Source organism: Diplotaxodon limnothrissa, linkage group LG20 (assembly GCF_057381915.1).
Source record: "Diplotaxodon limnothrissa isolate DT_005_m linkage group LG20, D_limnothrissa_male_GT1.1, whole genome shotgun sequence".
NCBI lineage: Eukaryota > Metazoa > Chordata > Actinopteri > Cichliformes > Cichlidae > Diplotaxodon > Diplotaxodon limnothrissa.
This window is the reverse complement of record NC_140615.1, coordinates 14777318-14802785: the sequence shown is the minus strand read 5'-3', so window position 1 is coordinate 14802785 and position 25468 is coordinate 14777318. Positions and strand designations below refer to the sequence as shown.

The following is a 25468-nucleotide window of genomic DNA, read 5'->3' as shown; positions in this document are numbered from 1 at the left end:
ATCTTGATAAATCGAGCAGATATTTGAAGCTTACACAGCTACATTCTCGCTTGAAAATAACTTAAAAGTTTATTTTGTGACAGAGAAAGAGTAATATTTAAAAGGTTTTAGCCGCGCTCCTCTGCCATTGCCGCGTTTGGGTTTTGAACGAAATGCATTCTGGGATATTTAGCTGTACCAAGTACACACAAGTACGCATATTGAGACAGGCCCAAGGATTTCAGACAGCACAAATACATGTTTTGAATGAACAGTGTAAAATTCATAGTCGGAATTTATGCTGCTAACGGAAATTCAGTTTCTTAGCCATTAGCTTAAAATGTACTTTTCAGTGGCTAATTGGTTCTGGCTTGAAACAACTTAGGAGCTAGAGCTGTTCAACAGTAATGTCACCAAGACTATAAGCCTCATACTTTATACAGTGGGGCAAAAAAGTATTTAGTCAGCCACCGATTGTGCAAGTTCCCCCACTTAAAATGATGACAGAGGTCAGTAATTTGCACCAGAGGTACACTTCAACTGTGAGAGACAGAATGTGAAAAAAAAAAAATCCATGAATTCACATGGTAGGATTTGTAAAGAATTTATTCGTAAATTAGGGGGGAAAATAAGTATTTGGTCACCTCAAACATGGAAAATCTCTGGCTCTCACAGACCTGTAACGTCTTCTGTAAGAAGCTTTTCTGTCCCCCACTCGTTACCTGTATGAATGGCACCTGTTTGAACTCATCATCTGTATAAAAGACACCTGTCCACAGCCTCAAACAGTCAGACTCCAAACTCCGCCATGGCCAAGACCAAAGAGCTTTCGAAGGACACCAGGAAAAGTATTGTAGACCTGCACCAGACTGGGAAGAGTGAATCTACAATAGGCAAGCAGTTTGGTGTGAAAAAATCAACTGTGGGAGCAATCATCAGAAAATGGAAGACATACAAGACCACTGATAATCTCCCTCGATCTGGGGCTCCACGCAAGATCTCATCCCGTGGGGTCAAAATGATCATGAGAACGGTGAGCAAAGATCCCAGAACCACACGGGGGGACCTGGTGAATGACCTGCAGAGAGCTGGGACCAAAGTAACAAGGTCACCATCAGTAACACACTACAACGGCAGGGAATCAAATCCCGCAGTGCCAGACGTGTTCCGCTGCTGAAGCCAGTGCATGTCCAGGCCCGTCTGAAGTTTGCCAGAGAGCACATGGATGATACAGCAGAGGATTGGGTCAGATGGTCAGATGAAACCAAAGTAGAACTTTTTGGTATAAACTCAACTCGTCGTGTTTGGAGGAAGAAGAATACTGAGTTGCATCCCAAGAACACCATACCTACTGTGAAGCATGGGGGTGGAAACATCATGCTATGGGGCTGTTTTTCTGCCAAGGGGACAGGACGACTGATCCGTGTTAAGGACAGAATGAATGGGGCCATGTATCGTGAGATTTTGAGCCAAAACCTCCTTCCATCAGTGAGAACTTTGAAGATGAAACGAGGCTGGGTCTTCCAACATGACAATGATCCAAAACACACCGCCCGGGCAACAAAGGAGTGGCTCCGTAAGAAGCATTTGAAAGTCCTGGAGTGGCCTAGCCAGTCTCCAGACCTCAACCCCATAGAAAATCTGTGGCGGGAGTTGAAAGTCCGTGTTGCTCGGCGACAGCCCCAAAACATCACTGCTCTTGAGAAGATCTGCATGGAGGAATGGGCCAAAATACCAGCTACTGTGTGTGCAAACCTGGTAAAGACCTATAGTAAACGTTTGACCTCTGTTATTGCCAACAAAGGTTATGTTACAAAGTATTGAGTTGTATTTTTGTTATTGACCAAATACTTATTTTCCACCCTGATTTACGAATAAATTCTTTACAAATCCTACCATGTGGATTCATGGATTTTTTTTTTCACATTCTGTCTCTCACAGTTGAAGTGTACCTCTGGTGCAAATTACTGACCTCTGTCATCATTTTAAGTGGGGGAACTTGCACAATCGGTGGCTGACTAAATACTTTTTTGCCCCACTGTACCACCAAATGTGCATATACTATCAATGTTAGCATCCATGATTACATGGATATGTATTGATGTATGTGTATGTATTTGAAAGAAAACAATATTTTATTATCACGTTGCTGCTGAAGCACAGCGAGTAGCCATTAGTAAGACTATTGTAAAAGTGAACAATCATAAAATTGATGTTTGTGAGTTATATTCATGAAAACTGTTGTAAAAGTGTATATTTTAACCTATAGCAGGATCTTCTACTAAACTTAACCTGTAGTTTGGTAGCAAGTGAAATATTGGCCCTAGCCAATGGATGAAAGTCCTTTTATCTTTTAATCAAGAACACTAATATCAGGTGATTTTCACCCACGTGTAAGGATAGTGTTACAAAACTCCCATTAGTGTTCTAGGGTAAAAAATCTGACTAACTATACACGTGTAACAGTCTAACTGATAGAGTCATAACAGTGATCAAAAAACACTGAGTGTAAGGATAGTCACACAGATGATTCTGTACTATAGATATCTATATATGGGTCAGATGAGGTGCCTGTCAGAGGCAAAGAAGGGAAAGCATTTCAGAAAGCACAACCACTGCAGAGATTTCAGGTAAAACGTCTCAACCTTAGAAAAAGAGCTAGACATCTGGATTGAGAATTAAAGGTCAGCAATGATTTAAAAAAAAAAACGATGCTTGCAAAGGAAGTAAATGAGGACCAAAATGCAGAATCACAAGAATATACAGACACTAAGTCATGATAAGACACAGACACAATCAGCAATTTAGTTATATTCAATAAAGGGCACGTTATTATGTGTGGGTGAGAAAGCATAAAATAACGGCATGATTCTATGTGTAACTAAGTGCATTCAGGTATACATAGATCTGAAGATAACACTAAACTATATATTTAACTTGCAGACAGGGCTAAAAACCTAGTTAACCAAATCCATTTCTTGGAGTCGTGGTCCTGACAATGTCAGCCTTTACTTATCCAGAAAAAAGGCCCAAAAACAATGAATCTCAAATGGAAATCCTGCTTGGGGAGAGAGAAAAGCAGAAACAGGAGACAGAAAACAAAGTTCCTGGAAAGGAAAGTCAATTAATTGCATGAGTGGATAATTATTAAGAGAGCAACGGATGAGTTTTCATGCATAATTTCCCCCAGCTGTTATTGGACTGTTTGGTCCACAAGAGAAATAGAGAAGAGAGGAAGCAGAGAAGATGAAGGAAAGAAAGGGAAAGACGAAGAAAGATCAGGCAGTAAAGAACTGAGAATGGAAAGCAGACATTGAGGGTATAAGTAATTGGGAATAAGGGTAAAAGACAAAAAAAGGCAGCACGGGAGACACAGCATGAAAGATAAAGGCAAAGGAGAGAATGACAAGAAGACAGGGAAGGAAAATGGCTTGAAAAATAGTCAAGGAGACACAAATTAGATGTAGGTTTTCTTTCAAGTCCTCACTTCATTTTCCACTCCACTTCTTCTCTCTTCTATCTATTAATCAGGCTCTTATTTACTGGCCAAAGGGTAAATCTGTTTAAAAGCATCTTAGCAGGCAGCCCTAGCAAAAATACGCTTTCAAAAAATATCCTCCTGATCAGCTGATATAAAACAAGACATAACAAAACCTCGAGCGCAGTTCAAAGCAGGGCCATAACCTTTCCTCGGCTGCAGCCATGGCCATGAACGGCTCTTGAACTATGACGGACCCATCAGCCTGTACTGTGCAGTGTGTTTATTTCTTGTGAAATGCTCATCCTTTACACGCTAAAATGTGTGTTATACGACAAGCACAAGTAGCACAAGAGACAAAATGTCAGTGTTGCTAATAGAAATATCCCGACTCTGATTGTTGGATTGGAATTTTTTTGTAAATCAGTATCGAGGATAATTTAGAAACTTTTTTTGTTGGTTTTCACTGATGAAAATTAAAGTGCAGCATTTGTTCAGAGAGGCCACAAAGTCAAGCTCAGCTGTAATCCCACCAGATCATCAAACCTAAATGGCAACCTGCCATCAGCTGATGACTTCCAGAAATCAAATCAGCAAATCTCATCTAGAGCGCTTTTTAAGATTCTTGAGCAATGACCACAGATGCAGCCCATCTGCAACATCCACCCCAGCGCCCCACTTCATCCTCTCTGACCTAATGTCATATACACTCACTGTCCACTTGATTAGGTACACTTGCTGAACTGCTCATTAAAGCAAAGATATAATCAGCTAATCACATGGCAGCAACTTGCATTTGGGAGTGCATTCACGGTCAAGACAGCTTGTTGACCCATGGATCCATGATGATCTGGTATCATTGGTTCAGGATGGTATTAGTGGTGTAAAGGTGCTGGGGATGGTTTCTGCTGCTGCTGACCATGTCCATCTCCTTATGAGCACAGTGTACCCATTGTTTGATGATTGCTTCCAAGAGGATAACACATTTTTTTTCAAAGCCCAAATTATCTCAAGATGATTTCTTGAACATGGTAATAAGTTCAGTGTACCCAAATGGTTTGCACACTCCAGCAGACCTCAATTTAACAGAGCATCTTTGGGATTATGTGGAAATTTGCATTATGGATGTGTAGCCAATAAATCGGCTACATAAATGCATGATGCTTTCATGTCAGTATGGACCAAAATCTCTGCAGAATGATCTAGCATCTTGCTGAATAAAGAATTGAAGCTATTCTGAGAAAAGGAAAAAGGGGTATCTGACCTGGCCAGTGAGTACATCTTGTTTTTGATGCCTCCTGTCCTCTGTGCTGAGTCTACCTGCTGCTCTCTCTGGTTTATGTTTTCCACATATGCACATTTGGAAGGTTGAGAAGGTCCGTAAACAGAGCCATGCTGCCAAATCTAAATGAATGCAGGCAGAAATATTAATCTCCTTTTGACTTTAGTGGTCCCGACTGAACTAACTTAACCACAGGTAAAATTCTGACAACCTAAAATATAGCTTTTTGATTTGTGCTGTTTTATTATAATTATTATTATTATTAAATGTGTTGTGAGATTTTGTGACTGCAGGGTATGGTGTTCAAATAATCTGATATTTTATATCTATATAAAAAATGTAGCTCAGTTCCAATTTTCTGCTCTGTTGCATCTAAAAGTGTATTTTTTTCTGCAAGAAGACAATGTTTACTGCAGCTGACAATAAATGAGGGCTTTATGCCAAAGAGAGTATTCAGGATGTTTCACTTGATATAATGTGATGAGAAAAATGGAGAGAATATTTTTGTTTACCAACATCACACTAATATTTCAATATATTATGATCTCTATCTACAACACGAAAGGCAGCTGTAGTGTCGTCCAAATAGAGCTATCCATTGGAGCCAAAACACGCCTACTCCATTATGCAAAACTTAAAAAAGAAGGACTGATGGTAATGGAGCACTTCGCTGTCCGACTAGTAGCTTACTTGTGGTTCCTAGGGTATTTAAAAGAAGAATGGGAGGCAGAGCCTTCAGCTTTCAGGCCCCTCTTCTGTGGAACCAGCTTCCAGTTTGGATTTCAGAAACAAACACTCTGTAATTATAATTACAGTAATTATTGTAATCCGTTATTATCAGGTTGTCCTAAAAACTCCCTTCAGAAATGCTCAAAATGCTGTTGCAAGATTACTGACAGGGACTAGACAGACACAGCATATTTCTCCCATCTTAGCTTCTTTTCATATGGTCCCTGTTAGAATAAATTTAACCCCCTCCTCATATAAGATGTCTTAAATAATCAGGCCCCATTTTATCTTATAGTAACACTCATAGCAGTCGTATCACTCAAGCAGAGCACTTTGCTCTCAGACTTACTTGTGGTTTCTAGCGTATTTAAAAGTAGAATGGGAGGTTCAGCCTTCAGCTTTCAGGCCCCTCTCTGTGGACCAACTCCCAGTTTGACTTCAAGAGACAAACACCCTCTCTACTTTTAACATTAGGCTTAAAACGTTCCTTTTTGATAAAGCTTTCAGTTAGGACTGTCTGTCTATGTCTTTCCTGGGAAAATGCTCATGTGTTTCTGATAAGTAAACACACACACACAGAAACACACACAAAAGATCCCAGTCAACACAAAGTCTGGGAAGTGAAGTGTAAAAATGCCACAGCATTGAGTGTGCTCAAAGGAGCATGTAAACAATGCCTTACCATGAATTGGTTTGAAAGTTCATTTGCATTTTCTTGCCTATATACTTTATACGGGACTCTTTAACAGGTCTTTTAACCCATAGAAGTGATGCTTCCCGGTCAGCAGTTGGGTTTGTAATGTGTGTATGCATGATGGCTAATACAGTACACTATAGCTGTGTACAGTGTGATATCCACCTCCTACAGATGACTGATCCAAAACGTCCTGTCCCCCCCTAAAGACTGTTAGAACCCTGCCTCACACATACACACTTCCTTTTGCAATCACAGGGATAGCCGACCGCCCACTTCATCTGCTCCTCCGCCCATGTGCGCTGTCTTGCCTCTATAGGCCAGCTGGGAGTGCAGCAGGCGGGGCGGGGTGCTTTCAGGGTGGGTGGGAACGAGGCCATGCTTCACTTCCTAGGAAAACCAAGCGCTGTTGACTTCCCGTTGACTTCAACGCTCGCCTGTCGGCCTACTGTTGTAAATAGCGGAACTTTCTCCAGTCGTGTTTCGTGAAAAACACAAATGACAACATCTTAAACTGAGGCGACGCGACAAGGAAGAAACACGTACCTGGAAATGTCACCGCAGTCAGGATTGCGCGTGCAACGATCGGCCTGAGAATGTTGCACTTTGAAAAACAACACTCGTGTAGTTTTGTTTGACAGCTGCTCCCTGGCAGGTGTTGCGACTTTGTGTCATGACCGCAGTGTAATCGTATCATTACTCTGTAGCGTGGCTGCGTGTGCCCGTGTTATTATATTGAGTGTAAACACCTGGATTGTCCACACATCAGTCATCCACACTCTGCTGCTGACTCTCGCTCTTTTAACCCAGTTTCTTTGTGTCGGTTTCTCACTCACAATATTTTCTCACTCCTCTGCAAATAATCCCCTTGTTAGCTTGACCTCAGATAGGCCTCTCACACTATCTACTTTCCAGCCGTGTGTGTGCTCTCCGTCTTTCTGACAGTCTTGCTGTTGAGTTGTGTTTTCACTCGGAGGTACGGACAGATGACTGACACGTTAGACTGTGCTCTCCACCACCATCATTATCAAAACAGGTGTCCATTCCTGCCGAGAAGCACTGGAGCTGTGCTGTGAGGCTTGTGGTGGAACAACGTCTTGCTGAGATGCTTTACAGTGGTTTCCCTATAATTGACAGGCATCTGTGTGCTGTTTACAGTTTCACCTTTGAGTATCAGTAGAGCCGAACACCTCGTGCTATCCATACAGCACGATTTGCTTCTGCTTAATTGTTCTGTAAAATACTGAACATTGCATCATCATTTTCAGTTGCCCTTCTGTGCTTCCTATTGGCATATTTCATCTCTCCCAGAACACCGTCATACCACCAAATATAAATGACTATAGATAAAATAACAATCTTGCTCAGCATGCACATTTCCTATTATTAAACTTCAAAGCCATTTTCAGGAAGCGTTGTTGTATACTCACTCAGCTCAGCAGACTCCCACACTGTGATCGATGTCATTGCCAGTTGCTGACCTTTGAAACAAGTTTACTCAGGCAGTGAGCAGGTGCAAAAAGATTAAGAAAGTCTAAAGTGCTTTGAGTGGCAAATGTGTAATTTATCTAGTCTGTGACGACCATCTACTTTAACCAGATGAACGGGTTATTATATACTTGGAAGAAATATGGAGACAAAAAATCTAAATCATTCCTCTCTCGCCTCCCATTGATTTAGTTTCTTTTTGTGACAGTGTTTAGGGGTTTACATAATTTAATTCAAGCTTCATCAAAAAGAAAAGTTTTAAGCCTAATCTTAAAAGTAGAGAGGGTGTCTCTCTCCTTCAAATTCAGGCTCAAAGCTGAAGCTCTGCCTCCCATTCTACTTTTAAATATTGTAGGACCCATAAGTAAGCCAGTGATCTGAGAGCAAAGTGCTCTATTGGGGCGATATGGTAATACGAGGTCAATAAGATAAGATGGGGCCTGATTATTCAAGACCTTGTATATGAGGAGCAGGATTGTAAATTCAGTTCTGGATTTAACAGGGAGCCAATGAAGAGAAGCCAACATGGGAGAAATATGCTCTCTCTTTCTAGTCCCCATCTGTACTCTCGCTGCAGCATTTTGATTCAACTGAAGGCTTTTCAGGGAGTATTTAAGATAGCCTGATAATAATGAATTACAACATTCCAGCCTAGAAGTGATAAATAAAGAATTTTCAATAATTCTTATCATTTATAGCTTTACTCTGAGACAGGGTGTTTCTAGTCAGTGGCGGTCCTAGCCTGTTTTATGAATGAAATGCGCTCTATTTGGAAGCAGCCGACCCCCCTCCCCTTTCGACAGGTTGCGTGTGAGACTTTAAATCATCAAACTGTAAATTATAAATTTAAATTGTTATTGATCTCTTTACCCCTGGTCCTAAAGTGTACATTTATTTTCTTACTCTTCTTATATTTATTGTTTGTTTACTTGTCTACTTGTCGGGGCAGCATGAGTATGAGCAATTTATTTATTTTTTGCCGATGTCCGTGATGCCGCCCCGGGCAACCGCCCGTGTCGCCTGTATCAAAAACCGCTACTGTTTCTAGTTTTAGAGATATTGTGCAAATGTGATAATTTTCTGCAGTAATAATTCTCTGCAAATACAAATAATCAAACTGCAGCTTCACCTCCAGCGAGTCTCACAGCTTGAAGATTAACTTCAATAATATCTTTTTAGACTGCCCACGATAGTCCTTGTTCTACGCTTCAGTCAAAGGGAGTTTGGAGTTCTCCATCTGCTCCAGGATATGGGAAGAATACTGCTTCAGCTCAGTATTCAGCTCTAGATCCAGAGCAACAAAGGGACTAGCATAGCTAGCTGCAACCAAGGTGCTGAAATTAGAGTATGTGACACCGTGGAATGAACTCTTCTCTGGGTAAGTAGGTGAATAAAATCCTCCACAACAGCAATCTGACCAGCAATCCAACCAGTAGGGGAGACACAAGAGAGTCTAAGTTAAGAGCTAAGAAAGCAGGGAGCATTGATTGACCATAGATGTCATCTTCCTCACATATTGATAATAACAAGTAAGTAGCTAAAATAAACCAATAAATATACTTGTGACAGCTGCTAATACCACTGGACAGTTCACCCAAATGCAGTTTGGGAAACACTGTACATGCTAATACACAAGCAGGAAATTAGCTTTAAGTAGTAGTACTAGTAACATATAAAACATTAACCAGTATACTTTGCCTGTTTTATGATCACTGTATAGTTTCCAGGCAACCAACGGAGAAACCAGCGAGCCATGGTAGTCACACAAGAAAATTAAACCCCCATTAAACATCTCATCTGTGTACTACAGCTTCGAGCTACTGAACAAACAAGGTAGGAAATGTTCGTTTGTGAAGTTTAGAGAGCATGTAGGCAGGTTTCATTAGATACACTTTAGATAAATGCAAGCTGTATATAACTAAAATATCATACTACTCATTTATCATTCTGAAAATGATGAAACACATTGAGTTACCGTAATAAAATTTGATTTCTATTCAAATTGGAGTTTAAAAACCTTTTTAACTGTAGTGGATTATTTTATATTTTATCCTATTTCTGCTGAAAGATCCCCATCTTTTTTCTTTTTTTTTTTGGTCTTGTTACTTTCCAATAGTGCAAGGGTAAAAGCTGGATCCACACTGCTTCTACAGCCTACCTTCTTTACACTCCAGGGCCACTCTGGACTCCAGGTTGTCCATTTGAAGCTGTAGACGTTTCAGGGTGCGGTCAGCGTCCCTCGACTTCCTCTTATAGGCTATCAGCACGGCAATGATGACCAGCAGCAGCAAGCCGCCACCCCCTCCGATGCCGATGATGGCGGGAAGCGTTAGCAGGCTGTCAGAGTAGATGTGAAGCGTCCCGGGAGAGTACTCAAACCCACCCGCACGGATCTGAACACACACAAGTGATAAGTGGTCAGAGAAAGAAACAGAAATCATCACCATGCCCCCAACTCCCTCCCACACATTGATGCTTGTTCACAAGAGAGCTGCTCGGTAAAACCTGTGTTCTTCTGGCGGCCACCAAATAGCTGCACTGTTGGAGGCGAGTGTTTAGCGCATTGCTCAAAGGTAGAGCCAAGGCAGTTGTTAAGAGCTGAGAAATTCCTACTTACTTGCTTTCCCCTACACAGTCTGGGGATTTGCACGTAGCACCTCAGCGCAGAGAGCGAGAAAGAGAGAAAACAACCGGCGGTCATTTCTGCAGCAGCAGATGGCTTGAGAATAGACGAGGTGGTCTGAAGAGATCAAAAGTTGCTGGTCTGATGAAAGAGAAGCTGCTTGACCCAATTTCTTCAACAACGATCATTAAAGTTTGATCCGTTCTGTACTCGGACTAAACAGTCAGATCTCTGACAGGCTTTTACTGTGGAGGCTTACATCACCATCGCTGCTCTGAACATTTCGTGTAGGAAAGGTTTTCGATTCTTGCCTTTAGGGGAGAAGATTCAGAGGGCTTTGATAATGAAGATCTCACAAGTTAGCTCGCTCCTTTGCTTTAATGCGGCGTTATCCGCAGACTTGATGTTTGGGTTAGATATTTTGTTGTTTATGTCCTCGTTTATCACCATCAACTTTAATAAGCTGATAGGGGTTAGAGCACATATACACCGAGACTTTTAAAGCAGCGCGGTAGAGGTCGATGCAGACAGTGTCAAAGTCACACACATCCACTCATAAAACAACCGTAACACACTTCCAGGGCCCACACACTTATATACTGCATGCGTACGCGCACACACAGTATAAGTAATCAAACAAAGTAATCACCAGCATTTAAATCCCTCCCCAAGGAACCATGGTAATTATGGGAAGTCAAACATTTCTTTTTCTTTTATGACTAACTACATTTACATAAGCACAGTGTGTCTCATTGGAAAAAAAAATACATATACACACACAGGACTGGAATCCATCAAATCAAGCAATCCACCAGGGGGGTTGATAACTGATTCAAATGAGGTGCGATTATGCACTTTGAAGTTCTTGTAAGTGCACTTTCATGTTAACATTATCAAAGTGTGATTAAAAAAAATAAAATAGAGAAGCTGTTGTATCAATAGCAGCATAGTCAATACCCACAAATTAAATGTGCAGTAGTAAAGACAATTAGACTGGCTTTGTGTAAGATTATGCGGCCCAATTAGTTGTGTGGACACGATCGGTTTGCAAAGGAGACTGAGCTAAATTAACTTAAGCAGGAGTCGGGATTAGTTACCTGGGAGAGAGAGGAGTTTAAACATATTTAAAAATGCTGAATTAATTTTTTTGATAATAACAATGTGCTCCACAGTGTGACAGGAGTTAGTCAAAGTAATGAACACACAGACAATTAATAGTGCATATGTGCATTTATTCCCCTTCTGGTTCAATGGAGCATTTATTGTCTTGTTTCCAATTCTCTTTAACATTTTGATTCCTGCAGCTCTCATAACTGCTTTCCTGCACGATGGGGATTCATTTTTCTGTGGCCAAGTTCTAATGTACCTGCCCAGCACCAAACAGCAGACAGCTAAATTGGCAACCAGCTGGTGGACACAGCAAACTCGCACTATGGAGAGTGTGAATGTAATTTTTATTGCGCAATAGCAATGTTTTCACATGTCGCTACTAGCCATTAGCGGTCAATTACCATGGCTGTGAGATTAAAATAAATAAATAAATAAACTTTAGCATTTAATGGTTGGAAATTATCACCTGTAAAGACAGGTATGACTATACAGCACCTAAGGCTAACAATAAGGCCCTATTTTCTTAGCAGCTGTATGCAAGTCGATTAGGTAGCAATGGGGCGATTTTGCTTTTTGTGTATTTTAAGTCAGCAGTTTAAAGTTGTGTTCCACATAATCAAAAGTGATAACGCTAGAGCTTAAAACACTGCATTTATGGGTCAGTAGCACTAGAGTAAACAAACCTCCTTGTGGCTAGTCAGTGAACATCTGCAAGTAGTCGCAGCGACCAAGTGTTGATCCCGAAACTGAGCATGCAACACTCTCAACTGCAATCTGACCGCAATCACTCTTAGACCAATTGGTGAAGGTATGCAAATATTTGTCGTCTCAATAAACACAGATTGCCAACATGTGAGGTTCTGGCTGGAATCTGAACATAAGCAGTTAATGAGAATTTCTCTTTAATGTCTATTTCTGTGTATGTAGACAGCAAAAGGTGTGCAATTTTCATCGATTTATCACAGTTAATTGCTATATTATTAACTTGAGCCCAGCCAAGGGGGAGTAATCATACTTACTAAAACTGAGCAAAACTAATAGTTTACTTGGGTACTTGGACAAAATGAAGTCAACATAATGTTATGGGTAAAGGCTGTAATTCTACAGTTATTTGAAATTGGAAGTTGGAATTTTTGTGTTGCCGCTCAATATTTTCAACTGGAACGCCCCCTCACATTAGGATTTGAACTCTCAATGTTGGACTCAACCCCGACTGCACAGATGGGATTTTTAACTACCCCGGAGTTAGACTGTCAGAGCAGCAGTTGTAACCGTAACTTCACAACACGGTAGTGCAAGTAAACTGTAGCAAAACTGTAAAATCTGTAATCCATACAGCCAATGCTGTGTGTTTGTGATTAGCTATAGGAGCAGGGTTCTGCCTTGCTCTTGAGCAAAAACAAAGCCTGTTTTCCTTTCTTTTCTAATTTCACAACTCTGCATGGAGTTTGCATGTTCTCCCTGTGTTTACGTGGGTTCTGTCCAGCTACTCTGGATTCCTTTCACAGTCCAAAGACATGCAGTTAGTGGGGATAGGTTAGTTGGTGTCTGTTTCTATGTGTTAGCCCTGCATCCGATTGCCAGCTTCCCAAGTATGACAAGTCCAAACGTCAGCTGTGAAGAAGGCCTCTAACCACAATAACAAATTCCCATAACTCTTTGAAACTGTTATTTTATGCAGCGACTTAACATAAAACTGAATCCTCCAGGACACTTAATTTAAATATTAATGACTCTTCACATGTTTATTTTGGGAAAACGGCATTGAATGCCAGTATTCTGTGCGTGTGTCACCACTTCAAGGACTTTTTAGAATCTATGACAGCTAATCTGAAATATGTGCTCATATATTTTACATCATGCTTTGAATCCAAAACACATGAAAAATACATAAGAAACGGCTGCTCTGTTACCCTTCCAATCGTCAGCTGGTGTTATCTAATCTGAGGTCATTTGTATGTATAAAAGAATGAACCAGGAGGGAGCGTATCCTCAGACGACACAAATGTGGCATCAGTTTAAGCAATATTAAGGTGGTGACACATTTGCGAGGCATTTGTCTATTTTTATTCTCCTGTCAGACTGAAGGACTGGGGGAGGAACTTAGAAAGCTGAAGGCCAAAACAACAAACAAGTTTCTTCGAAAACTCAAGGGAGGCACACAGCTGCCAACACACAGATGAGCATCTGAGGGGACACACAAAGACACACTGACGAACGCGGACGACTTTCCTTACAGTATGCCCACTCGCGCACACGACAACACACAACAAGCCCGGTAAGTCTGGACACCCACTGGGTTCCTCTGTATGTAGGTCATTCTACATGGGGAACATTATTGTGCCACAGCTGTGTCCTTCTCTGCAGCATTCCGCTGCGCGGCACGCACAAGAACAACAAGGGGGGAAAAGGGTTGATGCGCACATAAACACACCAAAAACAAGCCACTCACTGTAGTCACTCACACACACACACGTGCGTGCGTGCATGGGAGAAGAGATAGGAACGGACAGCTCTATTTTTTTCTTTGGCTATTGTCAGACGAAGGACTAACTCCACCACCCCCGCCAACACGTCGCATTGCTCCGAGATTCAACATGACATTTCGTTCAAAAAAGAGAAAAGGAGGGATAAAAAAAGAAAAAGAAAAATCCAAGCGAGATCCACCTTGGAGCTGGCTGGTTCCATTGAGAGCTATCATATTGAATTACATGGATGTGCTGTCAGTGGCTTTCTAGGTATATTGGTTGTAGCTAGCAGGGAGTAAATGTCATAAAGATATAGTGAAATGACTGTGAAAGGACATTGGTGATAAGTTTAAAAAAGGGGTGGAAGGAGGGGAGGGCTTCTGAGTGGGTGCGCTGTCGGGATATTCAGACAAACATCCAAATATATTCGCAGTGAGTGCTGCGTCGCCTGGTTGACGTTTGACCTTCTTCCACACAGATGCTCCGGGAGCTGCGCTGTGATTCTGAAAGTCTGCTCCAGTCAGAGTGAATCAGGACTTTCAGTCTGGAGTCTGCTGACAGCTCAACGCTTTGGACAAGTAAAGCCAATGACTGCCGCAGGACGCGCTTGGAGGCGCGTTCTCAGAGTTTTCCCGACACTTGCTTTTCTGCTGTATCATTATTTCTGCAAATACGAAACACTCGAAATGAAAGTGACATCAGCAGCACTCACACCACGGCTGTTGGTGGAGAAGAAAAAAAACAGTTGCGGCTTGAGACGTGACCGTGACTTTTAAAAACAAGCTGCTTTTGCTTGGATTTCCTGTTGCACCAAAATTTGCACATCAGAAAGGTTTATACACAAACGAGGTTCCTGGATTAGAGCTTAGAGACAAGCTTAATGTCTTCATATCAGCAGCATCCTGGATAAACAATTCTATTCTTAATACTACTTTTTATGTTTTCGGCATGGCTCTGAGACTGAGCCTTGTCATGGATATAAACTGTAGCAAACTTGCATAACTTACCTAATATTTCACTTCTAGTTTAGTTTTTTTGTTGCATCCTCTAGTCACACAAAAAAACTCTCCTAATACCAGATGCTCAGACAACAGGAGTCCTCTCGGCTGCTCAGCAGAGCAGGATGACAAACTGACAGTTACCTGACCAAGACAGCGAGCAACTCACAAAATACCTATATAGACGTACAGAGGTCCATCAGCAGTCATCAGTCGTGTGTTTTAATGGAGCGCTGTGCTATCTAATGTGAGTTTATCATCCTAAAAAGCTAATTGGGCATTCAAAAACCATTTTTTTCAATTATGGTGGCACAGCTGAAAACTGCTCTGCTGATTAAAGAAGCAATGCATTTGGACAACTTAATGTGTCTGGAGCATCAGACTTTATTAAAATAAATAAATAAATTTCAGAGAAATGAAGGCAAGTCCATGCAGGAAGTCGCCAAACTACTTTGTACAACAATGTGTGCTAGCTTCTTGAAAGAGCAGTAAAAACTGGCTCTAACCGAAACAGCTGAAGAAGTGTCAGTATGAACAATGAAGAGCTGACTAAAGGACGATTGTTATTTCCATCTGCAGTCGTGTATATTTCATAGCATGACTTCTTGGATACTCATTCGGTAACTGATTGCAAGCCGTTGCAACCGATGGGCAGCCACTTTTGGATGACAGGTGATTGCACAGATTGCCTGGTTTAGGGTAACCTCTCTTCAAACATTTCCAGTCTGACTCTGAGTGCCTGCAATCACCAGAAAGGTTGCCAACGTGTTGGCAACTCATCTGTGATGCATCTCTTTGCAATAGGGGACTGACTTAAAAGCTTTGTAGTTGGCAACAGATTTGGAACTGATTGCAACTTGACCGCAATAAATTGCAAAGTGATTGCAAACTGACTTCATCTTACTGCTGTTTTATCATTGTCTTGACGCACCAAAGCTGATTTGAAAATTGCAATTGACTGCGCATTGTCGCAGACCTGATCCTTGTCTTTGAAACAGTCGCTTCGAAGTAGGGCTGACACGATTAGTCGACTAGTCACGATTACGTCGACTATCAAAATCGTCGACGACTGATTTAATAGTCGATGCGTCGTTTGAAGCTTTGTAAGATCATAAAAGACGCAGGAATAAGTAGTAGGATTTAAGAGTGTAATAACGGACTGAAACAGAAGATGGCAGCACTGCATGTACAAGGATGCCAGCTGCCGTTAAACCCTGAAGAAGAAGAAGAAGCTGTGTCCCAGAATTCATAGCGCAGCCTTGCTCAGTTTCCAACAATGGCGGCAGCTAGTTAGTTTTAATATTACTCTTATTATTCTTTCTGGGTCACAAAATAAACGTTTAACATATTTTCAGGCGAGAATGTAGCTGTGTAAACCTCAAATATCTGCTCAGTTTATCAAGACACCACATATTTTCAGAAGCGCTCTGATGTTTTTGGAGACGTCAGTTACCCACTAGCTCGATAGCTAGCCGGGGGCAAGGTCACTAGAGCCCGTGAGAACACCGGACTCCCACAAATCGTTTTCAAACCCACCCACCGCAGTCTTTCGCTACTCAGGTTAAACATGATATATAAGTCACTTGTTATTGTTTGGCTTTTTTTTAGTATTTTATTTGTTCCTGAGTAAATCGGTTTGGTTGAGATTAAAATTATAGTTTTTACACAGCTGAATAAATGTCAAGCAGACAACTGATTATCAGAAGTGTGAGATGCTCGAGAATATACTCCGGTGTCCCGGTATATTTTAGATAGCAAGGAGTTTATTAAACTTCACCGAAACAATCTACAAATTTCATTAAAATTTAATAAACTATCATCTTGTCTTTATTTTTAGTTAGCACATACCTTACACACTTAAAGCTGTAAGCTAATGATAGTTATATAAGAGCAGATGCATGCTTGTGCAGTAAGCTGTACGTTTTACGCCCAATGGAGGCATGATCTGATTAGTCGACTAATCGCAAAAATAATCGGTGACTAGTAGACTATCAAAATAATCGTTTGTGGCAGCCCTACTTCGAAGCCAACGATACTGCAGTTTCATTGCAAACAGTCGCAGTAATTTTGATCGTGCTGCAATCTCCAGCGACTGTTTTTCCTAGTGTGACTTTAGCATTAGTAATTTCCTTTACATAAAAAGTGTGAAGCTTTCACAGCTCCTGAGCAAGGCCTGCAAACTCAAGTGAGAAAGATGACTGAAGCTGACACCGTGCTGATGAGTGTTGCTTAAAGGCAGTTTTAACAGTACCTGTCAATCAGCAAACTATGAAATTAACTTCAAGTCTTTTTCAGTGCAGTGATGACTATTCAGTTAGCCAACAGGTAGACAATAATCCTGGCAATCTGATTAGCATGTTTGGATCTGGGACAATTGTTATTATCATGTTTGGATAAAAAAAAAGCATAAAGACTTTTTTTGTTGGCTTTGGGAAATCACAGAGTTTTTTCAAGTGTTAATGGAGTTTTTTGAGACTAAACAACTGATAGACTGAGAACCTTCATTGTAAAAGGCTAAAGGCCAAAGTGTCTGCTGTTGAAAAAACAGACCTGTGACAGAGCCGGTGCTCTCTGTTCACCTAAGTGTGGATCCACGAAGATATGAGGAGTATGGCGCAGGAAAGATGAGTGTTGCTTTGATTAGAGATGAGTGTAGGCAGAGGACTGGCTGGCTGTGGATTTACTGTGGGTTAGGTACATTATATTCCGTGTACTATTAAATGTCTATGCCATCACAGTAAAGTGAAGCTAATAAAAAAAATACATGAAAAATGGAAAAAAGGGCACAGAGGGACTCTCAAATCTAAAACCAGCAGCGCCTGCAGCGGAGAAGTGCTGATGCTTGCACAGCTGTTGATGTGGATACGCTTCGGCGGAGAGAAAGAAACACGGCTTTGCGTCTGCAGACACGTCTAAAGGTTCAACGTGGTTGTGTTGAGTGCATTATGTGAACAAGTGAACGACTTCCCTGTGAGCAGCACTACTTAATGGATCTGACTCAAGAGTAAAAGCACTGCAGTGGCTGAAAGCGTGCCGGTCGACGCTTTAGATTATCACTGTTCTGGTTCTTGGGGGGTTAAAAAACAAAAAAAGTAAACTTCCACCACCTTTTTTTTGTTTCCATCAACAGTGTAGCTGATATGAAGGCCAATAAAGATCAACATGTTAATTAAGCGTAACATATTTAACAGCAGCCTTGTTGTGCAAGCTCACTGAAGCACATCCTGGATCTGTCAGAGGAAACTGTTTAGAAAAGACACGAGGGGCTATTCACACAACTCAACAACAAGGTTAGAGTGACATTACAGGCTGAGATTGTCAGACCAGAATATTTCCATATTCATCAACAGGAATTACTGGGTCAGCGTGGACACACTAGGAACAGCTTGTTATATTTTCTGGCCTTTTTAAAAAAAAATAAATTGCTTCTTGTCAAAGAATCCTGCAACACCAAAAGCTGGCCCAGTAATTATATTAGGAAAGAAGTCTACCATGAAGGTCCCAGCCCATATTATTGAGCAACTTCCCTTTTTATATACCACCCCCCTTCGATGGCGCTGATAATGCAGGACAGAAAAGTCAAGCAATTTAGTAAACCAAAGTCGCGTCAGGTCATCGTGCCTGGCGGGGACAGAGATGAAGAGGCAGGAGCTGTGATCTGACCGTGACTTTGTGCTGTCCAGTGAGGTTGGGCCATTCGCAGAGCAGCTGGCTCTCAGACAGGGTGAGGATGCAGGGAGTCTCTCCAATCAGCACCGTATAGTTCAGGCGACTGTTGCCCGGAGCCGCTGGGATCAGGTTACGGCCCTAAAAAACACACACAGGGAGAAAAGTAATAAGGACAGGCACTCGGCTCATCGTCAGGACGCTTTACTTGCAGGCCCGACAATATTTCTTTCTTTCATTGAACTCCAACGTGAGAAAAATGTAACCATGAGCTTTTCTTTTTACATTACTTTTATTTATCCACCCTTTCTTGACGGCTCACAATGAACTTGTTCAGAACATTTTTCTGCTAATGATATGATTTTCACATCTTTGATGAAAATCACTTCCAGTTTTTGCATAACTGACAAGAAAGTCAGTGACAATAAATTTGCTAATTTAATATCCCTTAAAGGATCAAACTGGTGGTTCTCCATACTCTTCACCTAACAAATGCCATTGACAACATGACGCTTATACAAGGTCAAATATTTACAATGTCATAAAAAACATTCATCTTCAACGACAGCTAGGTCCTGCGATTTCTTGACGTTATTACTTGAAATCAAGCAAACGTGTGAAGCTGTTTCTTTTGTCTTTATCGCTGTGAAGGAACATTTTACCAAGGGACATATAAAGGGTTAGGTTGTTGATATTTCGGCTTTTATTTCTATTTGATTTTCTGTCAAATAGGCGCCTCTAATTTCACAATACAAATCAACTGTGGACTGAGGGAGTTTCATGGGATTTTGAATCATTAAATCATCAAATAGTTGTTGTCAAGTGTTCCTCTGACTGTGAGGTGTCCACACTTGAAAAAGACCAGACTTTGAATTTCACTCAACTTTATTTAGACCAACTAGTTTGATAGCTGGTAGGTAGCAGCAGGTAAAAAACCTTTCAACACAAAAATAAAGAACATTCCATTAACCATTCACAAAAGACAGACGAAATAACAAAATACACTTCAGTAAAGCCATTTACCATGTGGTCAACTGTGTTAATTTAACTGTGGTTCTTAAATAAATATACACAATGTGTCTTCTTTGCATTTAACACTTTTTTATAAACAATTGTATTTTAAAGTATACATTTTAGCGTTCACAAACATTTTAATAGACTTTAACTAAGGATTTTCTTTACAAAGAATTATTTTCTTTAAATCAAAACCGAACATTTATTCACTAGTTTTACGATCCACCCAAGGATTTGGGGTAACTATTTTTAATATTAATTAACATAAATATGTGGGAACACTAACTGCACAAACAATTTATTCAAGCTTAAACATTCATTTTTGTCAATATAATTAAACTTAAATGCAGCAACTATTTCCCTAAGCGTAAAACATTTGCACAACTGAGCTTCCATAGTCCCAGATACATCTGCAAAAGCAAAATGTGAACTCAAGAGCTTACCGATAGCCTGTCTTGTTCAAAGTCTTCCTCACAGTGGAAAAGTGCTTTGTTTGCCGTCCTCTCAGTATGTTGCACCCGGGTCAAATGACTGCTGCATGCATTTAAAGGTTTACTCGGCACGCCCACCCTTGATTGCTCTAATGTGGCTCACCTGGCAGGGCGGCGCACACCAGGCCGTGCTTAGTTGTCGATTGCGCCCAAGGTCTAATCAGCGGCCATGGGTAAGCAGCAGCACCGAACAGGTAGAGGGCAGGAGGAGGAAAAGAGGAATAACAGCCACACCTACTAGGTCAGCGCGACACCTCCCACTCGATCTTTGCTCAGCACTGTCTGGAAAGATCGCACTCAGGTGGGCTGGTCCCTCGCTTGATCTTCCACCGGTAAAAGGACCACAAGACGCCGGATGTCCCGATGTAAGGTGGTGCCCAGCTCAGGACTTGTGGTAGCAGGTTTTGGACTCTTGATCGCAATGCTGGAACTTGGAGTGACCCTCACATGTACATCTCGAACGATCCCTTTAGAATCAGGATTCACGCTGATGACTTTTGCGAGTCTGAACTGCCCTCTAAGGGCATTTTGGTCGCAGAGCCAAACTATGTCTCCAACAGCAATGTTTCTCTCTGCAGTATGCCATTTACTGCGGATGAACAGGTTTGGTCCAGCGAGTTGGCTCCAGGACCTCCAGAAGTTGTTGACTATGGTTTGTATTTCCTTCAGCCTTTTGAAAGGATAATTTGTGAAGTCAACAGTTTTGAAGTCCCCACTTTGTGTGGCTCGACCAAGCAACAGATTATTCGGCGTGATGTAGTCAATGCGATCTTCTCGGCTCTGAATTCTGGCATCAATGGGTCTCTCATTTGCAAGGTTGGCGGCTAGCTGGAGTGCTGTCAGAAACTCACTAAAGGTAAGAGCCTCTGTATTGCCGAGAGTATGGCGGGCTCTCTTGATAACTCTGACAGCAGCTTCGGCGGCCCCATTTCGGTGAGGTGAGTCAGCGGGAAGAATCTTCCATGCCCAGATGGTCTCATTTTTGGCAGAGTATTCTTCAAGCGACTCCTTGTTTTGTCGTCTCAGGTAAGCATACATTTCTTCCAAGACAGGTTTGGCGCCGACAAAGTTTGTACCAGGATCTGACCAGATTTTTCGGGGATGGCCTCGGACAGAAGTGAACCTCTGGTAGGCAAGCAGGAAGCTCTCTGTTGATAGTGTGCTCGCTAGTTCGACATGAATGGCTCGGCTTGCCATACAGCAAAACACAACTCCCCAAACTTTCATGGTCACTCTTCTCTTGACATCATCCCTCACATGATAGGGTCCAAACAGGTCAACAGATGTAAATTCGAATGGTGCAGCAGGATTTGACCTCTCTTCAGGTAAGTCCCCCATTACTTGCTTGCAGGTTCTTGCCTTTGCCTTCTTGCAGATGATGCACTGGTCAACGACCTTTTGGGCAATAATTCTTCCTCTGACAACCCAAGCCTTCATTCTCATCCGCAGTAAGGTTTCTGCCACTCCGCCATGTCCCTCGCTGTGTGCTTCTCTGGCAAGGAGGGTGGATAGCCAGGCTTGGAATGGTAGAAGGGGAACGGCTTTGCGGTCTTTTTTGAAGGTTTGGATTCTGCCACCACAAACTAGAAGTCCACTTGTTTGGTCTTTGTAAACGACTAGTCTGTCTGTTGTGGTGCTTGGGAAGGTGACGCCCTCTTGTGCTGCTAGGCAAAGGTCTCGAAAAGCATCTCGTCTTTCGCTGACTGTGAGGACACCCGAAGATGGTACTACCTCCCACTTTTCTTGGTCTCTGGTCTTTGATCTCATGAACTTTTTGGCAACCCTCCAGACCCACGCCACGGTCCCAATCAGCCTTCTCAGGTTGCTGAATCGCCTTTCATCGATTAGCTGTTGGGATGCTACTCCTGCCAGTGGCCTTCTTGACTCTACGTGTACTGAGTCCTGAGCCGCCTTGATGTGCATTCTGGTAAGGACCGCAACAAAAGTCTTTTTCTGTAGCTTTGTGACCGTTTCTCGAGCTTGGGCAGCGACTTCTCCGGCGGATTTCTTCAGCCACTCATCTTCAGGAAGTTGGAGAAACTTTGGACCCGACTGCCACTCGGAGTCCTCGGTTAGGGCATTCGGACTGGCCCCTCTGGTGAGGATGTCTGCAATGTTGGCTGACCCAGGAATCCACCACCAATCTTGGACATCAGTGATACTCTGGATTTCACCAACGCGGTTTGCAAAGAAGGTCTGGAAACCGTAGCTCTCATGCTGGATTGCACCGGAGACTTGGCTTAGCAGTTCTCGCCTGGTGAGTGGATCAGGTGTTTGCGCTCTGACTTCTTCTCTGAGCAGGTCTTGACCAAGGCGCATTTTCCTCCTTTTCTTTGAGAAGTTCACTGCGACCATGACATGAAGCTTGTCATCATTGATGGTGTAGCCAAGGCCAAGGGCTTTGTTGTCATCTTCCGTCAGCTGGTTTGGCAGGATCATAGTCTTTGGCTCTGATCGAGGCAACTCTTTCTTTGACTCCTCCCTCCCACTTTGACTGGAGTAGACCCAAGGCTTCATGTAGAATCCTCCAGCTCTCAGGATGTGCTCGATGTTGGCTGTTAGGCGTCTCAAATGGTCGAGGTCATTGTGTGATGTCAGGATGTCATCGACATAAGCATCTTCTTCCAGCACACATTTCTCCTCTGTGAAGTGACTGAATGAAGGTAGGTTTGCAGTTTCTCTCATGGCGACTTGGGCTATGCAACCAGCAGGTTTGTCTCCAATGTTGACTCTTGTTATGGCATAGTCTTCTATGTCTGCATCTTCTGTGTCACGCCACAAGAATCTGTGCAAGTGGACTTCTCGATCTTCCAGCCAGACGGAGTTGTACATCTTGCGGACGTCACCAAGGGCGGCGTAGACACCAGCTCGGAACCTCAGCAGGACAGCTCTTATCGGGTTCAGGACATCAGGACCTTTGTTTAGGATGTCATTCAGGCTGAGGCCTCTGTACTTCTGGCTGCTGTTCCACACCAACCTCACTGGGGTAGAGACAGAGTGTGGATTTGGCGCGATGAGGTGGCTTATATACCATACTGGCCCAGTCCAACTCTGCAGGACTTCTTTGGACAGCTTCACTGCAGCTCTGCGGTTTACCATCTCATGAACTTGTGCAGCATAGGCCTTCTTCCATTCAGGTTCTTTAGATAGCTTCATCTCGGTTCTGATGAATGTTGCTTCTACTGCTTTCCTGTTATTTGGCAAGGTTGCTGGATCTTCTACCCATGGGTATTTAGCATGCCAATGCGGTTCACTGTTGTGGGCATCTCCAGTTGAGTAAGTCAGGCCATTCCTCACGATCTCCATCTCCCTCTCTTCTGCAAGCGTCATTTCTTTACCCCCTGGCTGGCAGCTCCCACAACGACACCCTCCACATCTCGGCTGGCAAGCGGCTCCGATGCTTTCCCACCTCCACCACTTCAGAAAGTCTCTGCTGCTGGTAGCTGTGGTGGATAGAGTCTCAGGGTGATCAGGGTGCTGACAGGAAGCCAGGTCTTTAGTAAATTCTTGGTACTTGAATGCAGCAACTCTCATTGATCTTGCGAAGTGAGTTTTGGAGGTGTGGGCCATCAAAGTGACTTCCTCAAAGAGGTCTGGATGTGTGCCCCCAATTGTCTTGCCAAGTGGACCGTCCCAGAGAACCAGGTCACCAATGGAACGGATCTTTTGGGGCACCAGCTGTCCTTCTTTATGGCTGATTAGAAGCTGGATCTCTCTGGGTCTGATGAGATCTTGGAGAGGGATGTCAGGGAAGATCTTTTGTAGCTTCTGAGGTGGAACATGTCTTTCCACTTCAGCAATCTTGTCAAGACCATAGCAGACTAACTGGTGAGGCTTTAAAGTTCCTTTTGAGGTGTTGACACGGATCTTGAGAAGGTAGCGCTTGGTTGCCACAGACACCTTCATACCTCCGATACCCTGGATGACAAGCATGACGTCTTCACTGCGAAGGTTGAGCTTACTTGCAGCTTTATGGGTTATGTAGTTTGTGTCAGATGCTAGATCAATTAATGTCCCAATTCTCTGCCCATCATTGGCGATGACGTCCAGGAGCATCAGGATCACAGGGTACTCTTTTAGACCAGTCCCCTCCAGTAGACCTCTCTCTGCTGCCATGGAGTTGAAGGCTCGTGATGAGACGTTGCAGAAAGCTTTCCGACACTCCTGCGCTAGCTCTGGTGATAGTTTAGAGATGAACTCTTCTTGAACCTCTGTATACCTCCTCCCCTCAGATCTCGCCGGACCAGACTTGGGCCTTTGTGATAAGGGTCGTGGCAAGGGACAAAGAAGGTAATGATGCTGGTCTTTGCACTCTGGATTTCCACACAGGTAAGTCGTCTTTCTGCAGGGTTCGTCGTGGATCTCGAGGCACCTCTTGCAGGCTCCAAGTTGCCGCACTGCATCTTTTTTCTCCTGTAACTTTGTGTTGGTTCGAAACCGTCTGCAGATGTAGAGCTTTCTCTTGTGCTTTGGGTCCCCACAGATGATGCAGCCTGCTGGATCAGTACTGGATTTAACTGACTTGGTACGGGCGTACTTTACTGGGAACTTTATTCTCTCCTTGGCAGGGTCGATGTCTCTCAGCTGGTCTAACTGCTCGTAGATGGACTCTTGAGATTGGAGGTATGCGAGCAGCTTGTCAAACCGGTTCTGATGAGTCACAGCGTTCTTTGGATCAGCAGCGTGGGTGAGCCAGTCTTTCTTTAGGGACTCAGGCAGCTTGCTTTCGATAGACTTTATTACCAAGAGGTTCTTTATGGCATTTGCTTCATCCAGCTCACTCAAATCATAGAGGGCCTTTTCAACTGCGTGGATAAGCTCTATAATTCTTCTAGGCTGGTTGCTACGGACAGGAGGGATAGCTTGAAGCTCCTCAATGATTTCAATGGCGATGGTGGCTTGATTTCCATAGCGGTTCTCGAGGACTCTGAAGATCTCATCGGCTGAGGTGTATGTGGACAGGCGCAGATCTTTGGCCACTTTATCATCGAGGCTATCGAGAAGTTGGAATTTCTTTACTTCCACGGACCCGGTTGGTTCACCTTGCTTTTGCAGAGCCTCCCATTCCTTCCGCCATCTGTAGAACTCACGCTGGCTGCCGGTGAACTTTGGTAAAGCTGTGGCTTTCAGTTTTATGGCTGCGACCGAGGCTGCGTTGCGGACTGTGACAACTGCTTGGTCGGCATCTCTTTTAATTCTCTCTGCTTTGATAACGGCGGCCTTCCCTGACACCAGCTTTGGAAGGCAGGTTTCGAGCTCCATCAGTCGACGATCACAATCTCGCCTCTCAGCAGGTGGCGCCCAGCGGTTCCATGTCTGGTGTGCCTGCTTAGCTTTCTTCACCAGTTCTTCTAGATGGTGGAGCATAAAATCATATGCCTCCAGGGGTGTATCAGGCTGAGTGGATGTGACGTTCTCACACGCCATTTCTGCTGATTTCAGAGCAAG

The 25468-nt window shown here is 42.9% G+C and overlaps 1 protein-coding gene across 1 annotated transcript in view; it reads right to left on the bottom strand.

The window, feature by feature from the left end:
* The window catches only part of LOC146610707 (plexin-A1-like), a 280809-nt gene that overhangs the window by 30149 nt on the left and 225192 nt on the right, over positions 1-25468 (bottom strand). Inside the window, exons 18-19 of the mRNA XM_085344897.1 lie at positions 18513-18656; positions 9809-10043 (exon numbers count right to left, since the gene is read on the bottom strand). Of these exons, the coding sequence (XP_085201023.1) occupies positions 9809-10043; positions 18513-18656 (379 nt within the window). The remainder of the gene's footprint in view (positions 1-9808; positions 10044-18512; positions 18657-25468) is intronic.